This window comes from Phoxinus phoxinus (assembly GCF_949152265.1).
Source record: "Phoxinus phoxinus genome assembly, chromosome: 19".
Classification (NCBI taxonomy): Eukaryota; Metazoa; Chordata; class Actinopteri; order Cypriniformes; family Leuciscidae; genus Phoxinus; species Phoxinus phoxinus.
Window position 1 is genome coordinate 22,754,888 of NC_136894.1, and position 18,160 is coordinate 22,773,047.

General features: G+C 43.0%; 1 protein-coding gene across 3 annotated transcripts; it reads right to left on the bottom strand.

Annotated features, from left to right (window-relative positions):
- Window positions 1–372: 372 nt before the first annotated feature.
- On the bottom strand, window positions 373–17,992 carry slc52a3-2a (solute carrier family 52 member 3-2a). 3 transcript variants are annotated; one of them, XM_079589975.1, is made up of 4 exons: window positions 17,871–17,992; window positions 10,150–11,211; window positions 1,619–1,742; window positions 373–1,514 (listed from the first exon to the last, which is right to left on the bottom strand). In XM_079589975.1, exons 2-4 carry the CDS (start codon window positions 11,166–11,168, stop codon window positions 1,305–1,307), a joined length of 1,353 nt encoding a protein of 450 aa, XP_079446101.1. In that variant the 5' UTR covers window positions 11,169–11,211; window positions 17,871–17,992; the 3' UTR covers window positions 373–1,304. The 3 variants fall into 3 exon arrangements, with proteins under 3 accessions (XP_079446101.1, XP_079446102.1, XP_079446100.1); XM_079589976.1 differs by lacking the exon at window positions 17,871–17,992 and adding an exon at window positions 14,772–14,792 and having other exon boundaries at window positions 378–1,514; XM_079589974.1 differs by lacking the exon at window positions 17,871–17,992 and adding an exon at window positions 11,321–11,454 and having other exon boundaries at window positions 378–1,514.
- Window positions 17,993–18,160: the final 168 nt, after the last annotated feature.

The window sequence follows — 18,160 nt, forward strand, 5'->3', positions numbered from 1 at the left end:
GCATTACTTTTAATGCATTACCCCCCAACTGTGCTTATTTAGCCTATTTGGTTTTATTTGATCTATTTTCCTATTTAATTTTTTTTTATACCAATGTCCTCAGATTTTTTTTTTTTGTGGACCCCCAGGCCCCCAGTTTGAAAACCCCTGTATTAGAATATTAGCAGTTAAAACATAGAGGAGACTTAAGACTTTAAATTGTGATTTGCAGCACAATAAAACAAATTTATAACACTGCAGATTATTCAGATTCTATCAGCTCAACTCAATGACTTTGCATACTGAAAAGAGACTAATATAGATATATATATATATATATATATATATATATATATATATATATTTTTTTTTTTTTTTTTTTTTTTTCTCTCTCTGTTGAAATTATGACAAAAAGGTTTTTTTATTAACAGAAACAAAGGCTGTTCATACATTTAAATAATCATGAAGAATCATGAGTGCCTAAACAGGTTGTTCCATTTTTTTAAAAGGAAATAAAACAATAAGTGCTATTGTTTTGATGCAGAAGTTCTTTGCAGGATTTTATTTCCTGACATAATTTATAACTTAAACTTAACTCAACTGTAATATTGTAAAGGCAACTCAAGTAAACGTTTATATTGGGAAATTCATTAGAAATATTTTAGATCACTTTATACAATTGTTGAGGGGACGAATTAAAACCCTTCCTGATTTTTCTCCATAAGAAATCCAATGCATGCTATGTTTCACTTACTGTATACATTCTGTGAGATTTTACAAAAAATAAAATTTAATAATTAATAATTTCAAGACATTCTGAAACTAGCTTACTGAGGTCCCCTAGTAACCCTCAGCTCATGGGTGAGAAGAACTAAACTAAATGAACTATATTCACTGTAGACTGTTACCGCCTCCTAGTGGACATTGGATGATTCTGGCTAAACTGGCATTGCAAATAGTACTCCTATTCATGAAACCATGTTAATTTTTTTTTTTTAAAAGATGTGAAAAAAAAAAAAAAATGGATATGCCAGCAAATAAAAATATGAATAATTAAAGTCAGTGTAAAACACTTTAAAAACATTGCAAAAAAAAAGTCAGCATAAAAAAACTCTTTACAAACTTTGTTAATGTAATAAACATATGAATAGCATGCAACAAAAATTGACAATGAAAGCAAGATTATTTTACATTAATTAAAATATTTGATATTAGTTTTAAACAATTAGCTTTTCTGACAAAAATTGTAATAGAAAATTTTAATATTTTACATATGCTCCACAATTAAGTATAATATTATGAATAGTATTTACAAATCACATTTCTCATTGACAATTAGTGTTACATGGGTCACCTGAGGTGAAAAATTCAAATACATTGACCAAAGGAAACATAGTCACTGCCCCCAACATTGAGCCCAACTGCACTACAGCTCCACACCACACGAGAGCGCTGTGGCCTTCATCTCGCAAGATGACAGCAACAATCACCTTTACGTAGGATAGGACGAAGATAAAAAAGAACCATGCCAACACCTGAAAAATAAAATATGACTAAATATACAAAAATAAACAATAATATAGATCAAGCAAATACGCTTCTTATAAGATATAAACAAGTATTGGTCCCCAATACTCACAATAATGATGGCTCCAGAGGTCTCATTAACTAGCAGTGGACAGGGACTCAACACAGCCATGCTCATAATGAAAACTCCAATTAGAGAGCCAACAGAAGTGAGAACTCCCATCAGCACTAAAGACCTGTTCAGAATGTAACAGAGTTGAGGAAGAGTTAGTTAAAGGGATACTTTACCTCTGGAAAGATGAATGTGTATTTAAAATGGGTAATTTATGTAGCAGAAATGTGAAATTATTTTTGCATTTGGAGCCTTCTAGACTGAAAAATTTATTTTTGGCTTATGGGGATGAAAGACAACTCCCAGAATGCACTTGCTTCGCTGCCCTACGAGGCCACTCTCAAGCCACGCCTACCGTTAAGAGCGCAGTTAAACAACAAGGCTAGGCTACTAGTGAGTCTCCGTGACAAGTCTGCCCGGGATCTCGAGATCGCCCAAAATGTCCAGGATTCTGCTTTTGCGTTCTACAGTCGCCATTCATCATGTTTACTGTGGCGAGCAGGACGAGGCTAGGGCCGCGGGAGAACGACATGAGGCCGGTGGCACCTGGCCTCATGTGATGAGCGGCACCTGTGAGACGCACCGGTCTCGTATCTCTCACGGAGGAGCGGGAATTTTCTTACCAATGGTAAAACGCACATCAACCGATCACTTGTTTAGCGTTCATGTAAAGACTACATTCAGATTCAGTTAGATTGAAACAAAAGATGTGCATGTAAACAATGAATGGCGACTGCAGAAAGCAAAAGCTGAATCCCGGACATTTTGGACGATCTCGATGGCCGGACATGTCCGGGAAAAAGAGGATGTATGGTAACCCCTACTACTCAGCTTTCTCCACAGAATAAGAACCTTAGCTTAGCTTCCAAATAAAAGATGGCTGACGCTGTTTGTACATTCTGTGAGTGAGATCTATGGGCGGGTTGAAAACATGCAGAACAGCTCCTTTTACAGCTCCTATTTTTTAAAAATAGATCTATCTATCTATCTATCTATCTATCTATCTATCTATCTATCTATCTATCTATCTATCTATCTACACTTTTTGAGTAAGCATGTGGTGGCCGACTTAAAGTTGTTAACTCTTTATCGACAAAGATTGGAACTTGTTCACTGTAAACCATAATGCTCAAAATAATTAATTGGTTTGAGTAGGACAAACTTAAATTAAACTAATTAGTTCAGTCACATTAACTTTTATGAGTATTTTGTTCTTTTTTTCTTTCAAGTTCACAGAACTGATATTTAAGTAAACAATGGTTCTCTTACGTAGAGTTCTCTCGTACTGCGTCGAAGAACGCTACGGGAAAGATATTTCTTTGTCGAGATTGAAGCCTAAAATTAATCCTTAATTTTGTAATAATGTAAAACGCTTTTCTGAAGCATACAACCTAGGCGGAGCAATACAGCTCACCCATTGGCTGCTCTGCCAGAAAAGCACAGCCTATGCGAGGCCAGGACGCTGACCAATGAGGGCGCTTCGCGCCCTTCTGCGTCACCTCCCGCCCAAACAGGCGTGGCCTAGGCCTATAAATACGAGCATAGCTGTCTAACACGCCGATTTTCTTAAATTCACGAAGCTGCACGCATCGTTGGATTGGATTCGAGCCGCCACAGCCGTTTGGAACAAGCACCTCAGCAGGACGCGCCTCTTACCTGAAGCCGCTGGTCATCGCCGCCTTCAGCCGCCGTTCCCTGCTGCGCTTCTCCGGCGTGGAATATCCTTTACATTATGTGTGTGTGTTTTGTGTGTGTGTTCGCCGTCGCGTCACACAGTTTTTTCCACACTAAAAGAGCCGAGCGTCTTTTTCAAGATGTCTCGCACCTCCTGTGGCTCGTGTAGAGCCCCGCTCAGCGACGGGGACCACGTGCTTGTGTTTCCTGCCTGTGAGTATCACGCAGCTTCAGCTCTCGTCGATGGCGGCTGCCATCACTGTGATTTGATGCCTACGGTGACTCTGCGGACTCGCCTGGCGTTCATTTACTGAAGCTGCACCCTTTTCCGCCCGCTGTAGTGCCGCGCCGTGAAAAGCGCCGTGCTTAGCGGAGCCCGGAACCTCCCTTCACCACGAGATGCTCGTCGCTGCTGCCGCTAGCTTCTCCGCCCGCTTCGCTCGACTCTCTGACCGACGGACAAGGGCCGCTGTGTGCCGCCGCGTCCGTCATGGATGAGGAAGATGAAGCCGTGTCTGTGAAGGACGACTGCTGTTCTCTCCTCGCTTCGGGTAGCGAGGGATGGGCGAGCTCCGAGGATCTCCCCTCCCCCGCCGCTCGTGAGCGTCGACGGAGAAAGACCAGCATCGATGCGCTTACCGGCTGGATGGCTGCTTTTCTGCAGAGGAACGTACGTTACCGTCCTCACGACCCGCGCCTTTTTCTTCCTGAATTCACGAGGAAATCGCGGAGTCCCGGAAAGCCCCGTTTTCAGCCAGGATGCGCATTTCTGCTTCGAGGAAAGCTACAGTGTTAAAATCCCGCCGCGGCCGGATTTCACTAAAATGTCTCGCTCGCACAGTCCCAACATTCGCGACCGTGCCAGTGTATTTTGCAGTCACCAAATCGGCATCAATGCCCGTTTGCCTGCACACAGACGCCGTTTTCACGACGCCCCAGGTAAATCTGAAAATGTATTTACTGGTGTCCCGGCCACGGCCGATGGTGTAATGTGTGTATCCGTAATGCCCACGACCTAGTGCCCATTCGTACACACAAGCACAGCCCTACACAATACAGGGCTTGCACACATAAAATCGACCCGTGTCGGTTGTGCTTCACATGTAAGTTAGTGAACGTGCCCGCTTTTCAGTGCCCACAATCACTACACACTGCATGTCCCGTGGTTTCTGTAAAAACGAAACGAATGCACGGTCAGTCGGTTCTGATAGACAGTACTCTCTGTGCTACACGGTGTCCCGGCCACAGCCGATGATGTAATGTGTGTATCCGTAATGCCCACGACCTAGTGCCCATTCGTACACACAAGCACAGCCCTACACATACAGGGTTTGCACACATAAATCGACTCATTTCGATTGTGCATTATATGTAGTGAGCGTGCCCGTTTTCAAGCGCCCACAATCACTACAAACTACATGTCACACGGTTTCTATGAAACGAAACCAATGCACGGTCAGTCAGTTCTAATAGACAGTACTTCCCAGTGCTATAAATGTACCCGCGTTCACGCACCCACATTTATTCTCAAACATGCCGAGCCGTACGGGGCTCGCACCGCGCGCTCTCTCTCTCAGCTGAGAGAGCTGAGAGCGCGCGCGGGCTGCCCGCTCGATTAAGCGCGCCCCCGCATCACGCTGCAATGGCGCCCATGTTACAGCACACGACTGCTCTCGTGTCGCCGCCATTTCGCGACCAGAGCCCGGTTTTTCAACCCGTGCAAGCACAGCCCCGTTCAACACAGGGTTTGCACACATAAAATCGGCTCATGCCGGTTGTGCTTTACATGTAGTGAGCGTGCCCACTATCCAGTGCCCACAACCACTACACACTGCACGTTCCGCGGTTTCTGTAAAAACGAAACTAACGAACGGTCAGTCAGTACACAAACACAGTGTCCCCGGTGTTATAAATGTGCCCGCCACCAAGCGCCCACGTTTATTCACAAACATAACGAGCCCCGTAGGGCTCGCCCCGCGTGCTCTCTCTCAACTCAGAGAACAGAGCGCGCGCGGGACGCATACTGTGTTAAACATGTCCCCCGCCTCAGACGCCACGGCGTCCATGTTACAGCACACGGTTGCTCTCGTGTCGCCGCCATTTCGCGACCAGGGCCCAGATTACATTCAACCCCTAGTCACACGTGCACATGCATGGGAAAGACTTCCCGGGGTCTCAGAATGGGTGCTAGAGACTATAAAAAGAGGCTATTCGCTACAGTTTCATCGACGCCCTCCCCGTTTCACGGGAAAAGTCGAAACCACGGTAAAAACAGAAGTAGCACATCTACTTCGAGCCGAAATAGCGAAGCTATTGAGCAAAGGGGCCATAGAGCCTTTATCTCAGAGCGAAGGGGGTCTGTACAGCAGATATTTCCTGGTACCGAAGAAAGACGGGGGTCTCAGACCCATTTTAGATCTAAGGCGTCTGAACAAAACGCTAACAAAGCGGAAGTTCAGAATGCTCACGACCAGAAAAATCCTCGCGCAAATTCGCCGAGGAGACTGGTTTATGGCGATAGATCTGAAAGACGCGTATTTTCACATACAAATTGCGTCACGTCACAGGCGATTTTTGAGATTCGCCTTCGAGGGCCGGGCATATCAGTACACAGTCCTGCCATTCGGCCTATCCCTAGCACCTCGTACATTTACAGTGTGCATGGACGCGGCGCTGGCACCCCTGAGACTCCGAGGCGTTCGAATTCTGAACTATTTGGACGATTGGCTGATTCTAGCTCAATCTCCGTCAGAACTCGCTCACCACAAGACACTAATACTCGATCACCTCGAGTGCTTAGGTCTGAGAGTCAATTGGGAGAAAAGTTCACTGTTTCCCAGTCAAAGGATCTCCTTTTTAGGACTGGATCTGAACTCACTGTCTATGACAGCACGCCTGTCATCACAGCGCAGGCGAAATACCCTGCAAATGGCGAAATCCTTCCGCAGCGGCCACATAGTGCCACTCAGGAGATTTCAGAAAATGCTGGGCCTCATGGCCTCAGCCTCTACAGTGCTGCAGTTGGGCCTGCTGCGCATGCGCCCACTACAGTTCTGGTTGAGAACGCGCGTACCGCGCCGAGCATGGTTACACGGTCGTTATCGCCTCAAGGTCACTCAGGAATGCATTTCAGCCCTGACACCATGGAGAGCGTCAGACTGGTACCGGTCAGGTGTAAGCCTGGGGACTTCCTCGAGCCTGAAGGTGGTGTCCACGGACGCGTCCACCTCAGGCTGGGGAGCACTGCTCGACGGCAGACCGCTCTTTGGCCAATGGGCAGAGCGAGCCAAACTACCGCACATAAACTGCCTGGAAATGATGGCGGTGGACTTTGCGCTGAGGCGTTTCTGTCCCCGGATAAAAGGACACCACGTCCTGGTCCGCTCGGACAACGTGTCGGTAGTAGCCTACATAAACCACCAGGGTGGCCTGAGGTCCCGAAACCTATTCAGGTTAGCGGAACGCATACTGGTGTGGGCCCAGCACAACCTGCGCTCGTTAAGAGCAACACACGTGCCAGGCCACTTGAACGTAGGCCCGGACAGACTCTCACGGAACAATGTTCCTACGGGAGAGTGGTCCCTACACACACAGACAGTGCGTCTGCTGTGGAAAAGGTTCGGCAGAGCGGAAATAGACCTGTTTGCAAACCAGGAGAACGCTCACTGCCCAGAATTCTTTTCGAAGAGCGCGAACGCGCTGGCCAGAGTCTGGCCCCGCCGTCCGCTCTATGCCTTTCCTCCTGTCTCACTCCTGCCTCAAGTGCTGGAGCGTATCAAGGAGAGCGGATGCTCGGTACTACTGGTTGCTCCATACTGGACGAATCAGACCTGGTTCCCAGCTTTGATGCGACTAAAAAGTACTGCCCCGTGGCCGATTCCAGTGAGGAGAGACCTCCTCTCACAGGCCAAGGGCGCGATCCTGCATCCTCACCCCGAGCTTTGGTCCCTACACGTATGGGCCATAAACGGGTACCCGCTAACCTCCCAAGAGGAGTGTTAGACACGATCGAGCAAGCTAGGGCTCCGTCTACTAGACGGCTCTACGCTTCCAAATGGTCGGTGTTCTCTGGATGGTGTTCAGATCAAGGTCTGTCACCACTTCAGTGTGGAGAACCGGAGATTCTCTCCTTCTTGCAAGAGCTATTGGATAAGGGAAGAACCCCATCCACGCTCAAAGTCTATGTGGCTGCCATATCAGCGTTCGTTAATCCAACGCTTGGCCGTTCACTAGGCAGGAACGACCTGGTGGTCCGTTTCCTTAGAGGCGCCAGGAGGTTAAACCCCCCAAGGCCCCCCTCAGTCCCCGTTTGGGACCTTTCTACAGTGTTGAACGCTATGAAAGGGGCCCCTTTCGAGCCTATTCACTCAGTTGACATGAAACACCTGTCTTTCAAGACCGTGTTTCTTTTGGCTCTCGCTTCAGTGAAGCGTGTGGGAGACTTGCAAGCGCTCTCAGTGAGAGCTTCTTGTATGGAGTTCGGGCCAAACGACTCTGTAGTCGTATTGAAACCGAAGCATGGGTACGTGCCTAAGTCCCTCAACACACCGTTCAGGGCTCAGGTCATCTCCCTGTCGGCTCTGCCGGCTTCAGAGGACGGAAATAGCCCCCTTTGCCCGGTCAGGGCATTAAGAGCTTATGTGTCCCGCTCCGCTGTTTTTCGACAGACGGAGCAGCTCTTTGTTTCGTTCAGCGGACGCTCCAAGGGGCGAGCCGCGACGAAACAGAGTCTGTCTCGATGGGTAGTGGACGCCATTGCGCTAGCCTACGCATCTAGAGGTTTGGAATGCCCTTTGGGCATCAGAGCACATTCCACGAGAGGCATGGCCTCTTCATGGGCTTGGTATAGCGGAATCTCGTTACAAGATATCTGTATGGCGGCAGGCTGGGCCTCCCCGTCTACATTTATTAGGTTCTATAACCTAGAGGTTCCTGCGTTGCAGGCTAAACTGCTCTCGGTCTAGAAGACTATGTATTAGTGTCCTGCCCCGCGCTGCGGCCCAGGTCACTTCAATGTTAATATGTATAAGTGTTTCTGCCCCGCGATGCGGCCCAGGTCACTTCAATGTTTAATGTGTATAAGTGTTCCTGCCCCGCGCTGCGGCCCAGGTCACTTCAATGTTTAAGCATCACTCACTGACAATGTGTCCCATGAGCATGCTATTACCCCTCATATATATCTATATTTACATATATATGCTATTATGCCTTAAGAGGCACTACTATAAAGGGATGATGCTAATTTAGCCGCTCTCCCTATACTTCTTGGGGTAGGCACTTGTATACCAGGGCGCGCGCGCCCTTAGGTGTCTGTGTCGGTCCAAGAGCACGCACGGCGTTTTACATGGGGTTCCCGTAGCGTTCTTCGACGCAGTACGAGAGAACTCTACGTAAGAGAACGTACTCGGTTACTAACGTAACCTCGGTTCTCTCTAGAAGAGGGAACGAGTACTGCGTCTCATGGCCGTGCGTGTCCGCGCTGCGTCGCTTCATTGACGAAAATCGGCGTGTTAGACAGCTATGCTCGTATTTATAGGCCTAGGCCACGCCTGTTTGGGCGGGAGGTGACGCAGAAGGGCGCGAAGCGCCCTCATTGGTCAGCGTCCTGGCCTCGCATAGGCTGTGCTTTTCTGGCAGAGCAGCCAATGGGTGAGCTGTATTGCTCCGCCTAGGTTGTATGCTTCAGAAAAGCGTTTTACATTATTACAAAATTAAGGATTAATTTTAGGCTTCAATCTCGACAAAGAAATATCTTTCCCGTAGCGTTCTTCGACGCAGTACTCGTTCCCTCTTCTAGAGAGAACCGAGGTTACGTTAGTAACCGAGTACGTTTTATTGTTTGAGTTTTATGAAATTATTGCTTTTAATTTAGACCAACTTAAGTTTAACTGAAACTGGGCTGGGATTTCTATTTCCCAGCATGCTTTGCCCATGGCACTCAAAAGGGAGTGTAAATGCTAACATTAAGAGTAATATAATGTATTTTTGTGTGTGCAAGATTAATTTTACGTGGGAAATTTAGTAGTGATTAATGTTTTGTTACGCTAATTTAGAAGAGTTTCTGTTCATGTTGGTTTTAGGAGAGTTACGAGTTTAGGCTTGGTTTAAGAGCAAGTATGATAAAAGATTAATATTGCTGCACTGATACAGCAAGTGCTATTCTCTGCTATTGTTAGCATGTTAGCAAATTAGCAAGTTAACATTTATTGAACTAGCTTGTTATAGCTAGCTAAGTAATACAAATGTTCACATTGAGGTTACATAAAAGTTTTAAGTAAAATGTATGAGTACAAAATAAAAATCTGCCAGTTCTGCTTACTTAAACTTTGAATTTCTTAACTTAATAATTTAGGAAACTGATTGCCTTACATTTTCAGGTTTACAGTGTGATTGGCTGACGTTAGACTTTGTGCGACATTGTATCCCTAATGAACAAATAATTGAGTATGAGAATACTAGAATAATGAAATATCCAAATTAAAACATGATTTGGACTAAATTCATAGTAATCTCAGTCTAAATTTGAGGATAATTTTAAATTGGAATCAGCATGGAGCTAGAATAAAACTAAAACTAAATTCAAATAAATTAAGTTTGTTTTAATTTTTGTATATTTTTAAATCAATTCCTGTGATGGCAAAGCTTACTCCAGTCTTTAGTGTCAAAAAATTTATTATTTATTTTGAACCTGATTTAAACTTTAATAATTTCATGTGCACATATTTGTTTGGGAAGTAGCCTTGTAAAAAGCACGATACAATATTGTAGAGCTACAATATATAATCAAATATTGTTTAAAAGAACAAAGAAATCACATTACAACCTATGAAATCATTGTTTTTCAAGATGTAGCTCACCTTTGAGTGTAAAACATGGTGATGAAGCAAGCTATAGGATTGGCAACATTCGCCATAGTGGCTGACCAGTGATAGGCCTGGTCTCCATATGGTAAAGATGCGTACGACTGCACTGACGGCAAGCCAGTATTGGTCAGAGCGTTTACCCAAGCCAGGATAATGTAGATGTACACTACTTGTATCCACGTGTACGTCCCGGTCCCAAACGTGCTCCTGCGCTTCTCAATGACCTTTTGAGAACGCATCATTGGTTTCTTTTCAGATCTCTTGTTTTTCCTGTGGGATGTATTGTCTCCATTTCCATTTGTGTTATTGGAGTGCTCTCGAGCCACAGCTGGATGATAGTTTAAAAGTAAGAACGCCACTAAACAAACCACCATCATAGCAGCCAGGAAGAAAAAATAGGCTTCGACTGAAAAATTAGCTGGTTGGTAGTGAGGCACGAGGTAGTTAGCGTCTCTTTCAGACTCATTAAGATGTGTTTCGTTGGATCTGAGGATTTGAGATGCATTTACACATTCCATCACACCTACACCCTGAACCATCGCCATTAAAGCTGGTACAAGACCACTCAGGCCTTCCCCTATATAATAAGTCATGAGATACTCCGCTTTGAGGTGCGCCATGAAGGGAAGGAATGTCACAGAAGAAGTGCAGTCCACTATGGAGATGAAGAAGATGAGGAGCAGGAGAGGAAGGCTGCACTCCACACCTCGCACCGCTACCGTCTCACTCCAGAAGAAAGCCAGGAAGAGGCTGGCCAGTATCCCGAAACCAACAATAAAATAAATAACCGCTGTCTCGTTGAGAGCTCCTGGGCGGAAGCGGTGCATTAATGTGACAAACAGAGGTCCGATGTTGGCAATTTGGACAATAACAGAGAGGTAAGAGGGAAGGTACCAGCCCTCAGGTACATGTGGAACGATTAAAGGAAGCTCCACCCACACACCACAGATGGTGACCCAGGAGCCCATGCCAAACAGACTGGCCAAAACATGGGTGAGGATGGACATGGCCATGATGATTTAGATCAGTATCCCTCAGAATTCATAACCTAAATGTCTTCAGGAAAGAAAAAGGATACAGTTAGTAACCAACAGAATCATCATTATTAATGGTATAGTTCACCCAAAAATTAAAATTATTTAATCACTATCAAGTTGTTCCAAACCTGTATGAATTTATTTCTTCAGCTGAACACACAAAAATATATTTAGAAGATTATGAGTAACCAAATAGTTGTTGGGCCCCATTGACTTTCATAAGCCACGTTTGCACCGCAGGAAGTCTCTCCAGGAACTAGGGACTTTGGGGCTGTACTCCGTGTGTTTAGACGAGGTTCAGGCTTAATTAAGGGATAATTCCGGTATTTAACACCTTGAGTCTATATTGTAGTTTGTTTTGGATGAACAAGAGTGGTGGACAACATTTTTTTGACAATGGTTCCTCTCTCGAGTTTTTGACTATATAAGAATTGGCCATGGACCCGTTTAACATTGGAGTCAATGGGCATGTCCGAAAATGTCATTAAAACAACCTTTAACATTAGTTTTCAAAACTGTGCAAATCACCAAGTGATTAGTGATGTTAGTTGATGTTCCAGAAACAAAAAGTGTTGCGAAATACAGTTTCTGTCGTGTTTTATTCGTCATTGAGCGGAAGTTACACGGTTGTGAAGTGTCTGAAAAAATAGTTCCACTATAGCAAAATAAACGGATTGGAATCATATATTGCGACGATATATTGTTTATAATCATCAACGAACACCACTAACCACTCGGTGAGTTTAACAGTTTTGTAAACGAACATTATTGGCTGTTTTAATGACATTTTCGGACATGGCCATTGACTCCAATGTTGAATGGGTCCATGGCCAATTCTATTATAGTCAAAAACTCGAGAGAGGAACTATTGTCAAAAATATGTTGTCCACCACTCTTGTTCATCCAAAACAAACTACAATATAGACTCATGGGGCCCTATTTTAACGATCTGAAACGCAAGTGTCAAAGTGCAAAGCGCAAGTAACTTTGTGGGTGGATCCCGGCGCTGTTGCTATTTTCCCGGCGGATAAACGACTCTTGCGCCCGACGCAAATCTAAAAGGGGTTGGTCTGAAGTAGCTTCATTATTCATAGGTGTGGTTTGGGCGTAACGTGAAATAAACCAATCAGAGCGTCCTCTCACATTCCCTTTAAGAGCAGACGCGCTTGTTCCATGGCGGATCGCTATTATAACGGCAGATTTGCCTGCGCACGCAGGAGCGATTCACAGCCGAGGAAACCGACGTTCTCGTCAGGGCCGTAAAACACAGAGAAGTGACATTGGGGATGATGGGAGAAACCCACCCAAATTAGGTTAAACAGGCATATAATTTGGGTAGTAAATGTGTAGCCTAATCTAGATTTTTTTTTTTTTTTTATCTAGATAGATCTTTTTCACATCTTCACGGACACAACAATGATTTCCCTCGTGTGTTAATATTTTTCCTTGTAATAATGTATGATTTGCAAAAATGAAAACTGCTGCATCTGTTTATATTAGAGAATCAAAGTGGATGCGCGTTAACATTATGGCAAGCACGCGCCCTTAAAATACTACATCACTAACGCGCAACGCGCCACTGTCTTTAGACTGTTTTTTCCCTGGTCAGTTGCGCAATTGCTTTCTAAAACTGGAAAATAGCACCATTGAAGTTTTGCGCCGGAACACGCCTCCTCTTTGCGCTGAACCGCCCCCGCGAGCGCAAGTTCATTTCCTAATTTACCGACGTGCGTCTGTGGAGGGAAAAGTCCGCTGTGCGCGGGTGCAGAATAGGAATGATACATGCGTCGGTGTTCAAAGTCAATTGCGCTGGGTGCAAGATAGGGCCCAAGGTGTTAAATACCGGAATTATCCTTTAAGCTTAAATTCAGAGGATGAAATCCAGCGGCAACTGTAAAGTAACACGCAGTCCTACGTCACCGGACTATTTGCCTAATCTTCACGGTACTTTAGACGGGTGGAAATGCAGACAGCAACAGGTCTGGTAGGAAAAACGTTCCTGGAAAAACGTTTTTGCAACTCCACTTGGTGCCACTAGTGGAGTAGAAATTACACACTTCTTCTTTAAATTCCAATTTGGTGCAGTTAAGTTCTTTCAGCTGCAATGTCAGAAAGGTTCATCATTATGCCCTCAAGCAAAACATTTAATCAGGCGGATTGACCCTTCATTGAGTGCACTTTCACTTTGGACAAGAATCATCTGCTAAAGTAAAGTTATTCAGTAACATCTGTAGCATTGTCTAACTAACACTTTGATGCCGTGCCAATGTATTTTAAGAACAAAGTCAGGAAGGTTGTGCATTTTGCAGAAGGGATATCAAAGTACAAATCAGAGTGCAGTTATAGCGGGGGGGGGGGGGGGGGGGGGGGTGGGAGAGAAGAATATATTCACTTCAAAAATAATTTTAAAACATAAATAAATATATGCAACAATATGTACACAAACCTCTTACAAACACATTTTTGCAGCTTTTTGTCGAGTGTTTGCATTTGTTGCCCAGATTACTTTTGAGAGAACGTTATAATCCTAATAACTGAATATAAATTGTGCAGAAAATGCAGTGCTAGGCTACTTATTTAGCTGTTACTGTATTGTGACTTTTTGTCATTTTGAAAAACTCATCTTTGTGCTGTTTTTAGTTGTCGCTGTCATTGTGGTTTGAGTATTTGGCTAAATGATTAGGTATGTGTCCATCGCTGAGTTAGCGACTACATGTAGATCATTTAGTTACAGCGGAACAATATTCGGTCACTGATTTATCAAAATTCATGATAATTGTGTGTGTTTGTGTTGATAGTTTTGACATGTTCAATATTGACATATTCTGATTACTTTTTTTTTAAGAGGCGAGAATCCTAAAGCAAGCACAGTTTATAAAAAAAGAAAAGAAAAGCACAAACACAGTCACAGATAATCCAGTCCTGGAACAGTGGAACATAACTATAATCCACACAAGGGAATCAGAAACATAATCCAAACAGAGAAAGCAGGAGTGCAACAATTTAGAACACACACATACAAGAACAACAACTGACAAAACACGACTGAAACACAAGGGTATAAATATGCAGGGATCACAAGGTACCAGGGGCAGGTGAAGGATATTAGTAAAAACTATAGAAACTAACAAGGTAGCCTAGGCAATAAAAACAAAGGAAACAGGAACTAAACACAGGAAGACAGATCACAGGAACAATGGAAACAAAACTAAACTATAAAATAAGAGTCAATTAAACAAGTTCCATACAATTCACATAAATTACAGTACAACTATACAAAACTCTATTGTGATTATTGTTGATTGTCATAAGCAACAAATATTTATCAGGTAAAATATCAGATGTAACATATAGTAAATGGTCCATTAATTATGCAGCATAGAGCAGTTATTCTTTTACGATTATACTGATAATAAACCACATACCCTGCAACATTTGAGAAGTTCATTTTAATTTAATAATAAATAATGTTATATTAACTTATGGGAATGTGAAAGTAACAGAAAGGAGTATGGATAAAAAAGTAAACGAGAGAAAAAAAAAGTTAATAATAACGTGTAAAATCTGACAAGTACTCACATGATCTGAGGCTGATCATATGGACACAAAGTCCTGTACAGTGAGAGAAATGTGTCTTATATCCTCCGCATGAGTGGGTGTGCCCATTCTAGCCAACCATGGCACCCGTCTGTTGATGTTTTATTAAGGAAACGGATAACGGGATAATGTGTAATTTGAAGATGATATATTACGTATGAAAGTCAGAAAAACCTGAATCATACATTTTATAAAAATGCAATAGTATATGTGTACTTTAGCATCATCAGTAAATGCTGAGAGCTGTTTTCTTGCATGAATTCTGACAGCAAATGTAAAACACAATATGCCTTTGATAGACAGACCGATCTCAGTTTCAGTAAAAGTTTAACTATGAACATATTAACTATGTGACTTAAAACAAGTGCTGAATATTGTTGAAAAATACATAGTGTGGTCTACTATAATTTTACATAGTTTATATATTAAATATTTATTTAAAATAATTGATTTAGTGTTGTTAACACTATTATTGACATGTACATTTTCCAAATAATGTTAATAACAGATTTTTTTAAATAAATGTATCATCCGTACTTTTCTATGAACCTACTGACACCAACATTAGTAACAACTAAAACAACTGCTGTAATAAATGATCATCATGGTTAATTGGCTAAACGCATGCAAGGACACACAGACAAGTAAGTAATCAGGAAGACTGAATAGGAAGAAGATTTTAGGATTTCAATATGGGGGGCTCAGCCCCCAATGATGGTATGGTTTAGAAAAATGTATGTAATATGCACTATATTTGTGGGACACTTCAACTTTAATGACATCCCATTCTTAATCCATAGGGTTTAATATGGAGTTGGCCCATTGCTGATAACAGCTTCAACTCTTCTGGGAAGGCTTTCCACAAAGTTTAGGAGTGTGTTTATGGGAATTTCTGATCATTCTTCTAGAAGCGCATTTGTGAGGTCAGGCACTGATGTTGGACGAGAAGGCCTGGCTCGCAGTCTCCACACTAATTCATCCCAAAGGTGTTCTATCGGGTTGAGGCCAGGACTCTGAACTCAGAACTCTATGTCTTTATGGACCTTGCTTTCATGCTTTTCAAGTCATGTTGGAACAGGAAGGGGCCATCGCCTAACTGTTCCCACAAAGTTGGGAGCATGAAATTGTCCAAAATATCTTGCTATGCTGAAGCATTAAGAGTTCCTTTCACTGGAACTAAGGGGCCAAGCCCAACCCCTGAAAAACAATCCCACCTCCACCAAACTTGACTTTATTTTGGCACAATGCAGTCAGGTAAGCATCGTTCTCCTGGCAACCGCCAAACCCAGACTCGTCCATCGGATTGCCAGGCAGATTCGTCACTCCAGAGAACACGTCTCCACTGCTCTAGAGTCCAGTGCTAGAGTGTCCTTCACACCACTGCATCCGATGCTTTGCATTGTACTTGGTAGATGTAAGGTTTGGATGCTGCTGCTCAGCCATGGAAACCCATTCCATGAAGCTCTCTACGCAGTTTTTGAGCTAATCTGAAGGCCACACGAATTTTGGAGGTCTGTAGCTATTGACTCTGCATAAAGTTGGCGACTTCTGCGCACCTTAGCATGTTCTGACCCCGCTTTACGTGGCCAACCACTTTGTGGCTGAGTTGCTGTTGTTCCCAATTGCTTCCACTTTGTTATAATGCCACTAACAGTTGACCATGGAATATTTTGTGAGGAAATTTCACAAATGGACTTATTGCACAGGTGGCAACCAATCACGGCACCACGCTTGAATTCACTGAGCTCCTAAGAGCGACCCATTCTTTCACGAATGTTTGTAGAAGTCTTGATTTTATACTGTTGCCATAGAAGTGATTGGAACACCTGAATTCAATGATTTGAAGGGATGTCCCAATACTTTTGGCAATATATAGTGTATTATTTGTACACTAGGACATGCATGAACAATACAGTAGGTTCTACTCTATTTGTGTCATAACAAGGACTGACTGTGTTGTAAGAGCATGTACAAACACGGTGATGAAGTCAAAGGTAATCTTTAATAAATCTACAGGTAGGTAAATCCAAACAGAGAACAGCTTTCAACACAGGTTACGTGACTCGACAACAATGAGCAGAAACAGAGGAACTTAAGTATATGCAAACACCTGAACTAAATGACGAAATCAAGTCAATAACCATGACAATCAGTTCAATTCAGGAAGATGGTGCAAACTGATAAAAACAAAGTCCAAATGGTGTGTGACTGTGGCAATATATAGTCAATCACCGAATACTGATTTTGTTTGCCTATAAATCATTTAAAATAATCAGCTTATAATCATAAATATTTATTAAGAACATAGACAAACCTTATATTACTAGAGTGGCCATATGTTTAATCTGTCCAGTATTAAATCATATTTTTTGGTGTTTTGTTTATTAAAAAAACAAAACAGCACATGAATCTGTAATTCAAACTTGCATCAAAACCACAATTGCCTTTACTCTAATGCTAATAAAAGTATGTCACAATCAGCTGCTGCATCAATATTTAAGATGAAATAGGCCTAGCTCCTCACATGATGTGCAGACACATCGGGGCCGAAATGGGGTATATTTTTAACTCTACATTTTGTGCAGCAAAATTAACAATCTACATTTCTCTCTTTCATTTATTGAGGCAGGCAACATGAAAAAATGTGCCATAATGGAGGATTTCGGTCACCTGGTGGAAAACACTTTTACATTGAAAATTAAATTAAAGTTTTCTTCACGTGTTTTGCTTTTTATAAAATTAATAGCAATTTTTAGCTATTTTGTTGTAGGCTACTGAAGCAAGAAGCAGCTCTATACCATATAGAAAAAGTCACAAAGTCTCGAAAGTCTTATTATTACTTTATTATTTAATTAAAAATGAAATAAAATAGCTTTTTCTAAAGTGTGCCCGCCTTCATAGCTGTGAAGCGCTCCATTTTCGCAGGAGGAAAACTGTGTGATGAGGGATAGGTACTATATGCAGCCAAAACTTTTTCCAGTTGACGATCTTGTATCGCTCCCCCATCATAGTACGTCAACTGCATTTATAACAAACAACTAAACAGAGGCAGATGCCATGACAATCTATTAATAAATGTACCTTTTCTCTGCTTCTGGCGCTGCTGCGAAATGCGGAGTAAAGAACAGGCTGAATAAACGGAGCAATTCCAAGAGGGTCCTCACACCATCGGCCCTGAGTCCTGACGCAGACTAATACGGAGAAGGAGACGAAGCCAAGTCGACGTTTTTATATGAGACGATGACGATTTATTGATTAATCATACATTTTTAGGGGGGCTAAAATCCCTCCTAATTTGCGCCCCAGAATAAGCTGTTTTCGGTCAGCAACAACATTCCACTTTTGTTGAAAGAACAATTTATTTACAATGA

Coding starts and splice junctions, on each gene's coding strand:
- slc52a3-2a (XM_079589975.1), bottom strand. CDS start 11,168: ATGGCCATGTCCATCCTCACCCATGTTTTGGCCAGTCTGTTTGGCATG. Junction 1,743..10,149: donor ACCATGTTTTACACTCAAAG/GTGAGCTACATC, acceptor CATTCTGAACAG/GTCTTTAGTGCTGATGGGAG. Junction 1,515..1,618: donor CCTCTGGAGCCATCATTATT/GTGAGTATTGGG, acceptor TTTATTTTTCAG/GTGTTGGCATGGTTCTTTTT.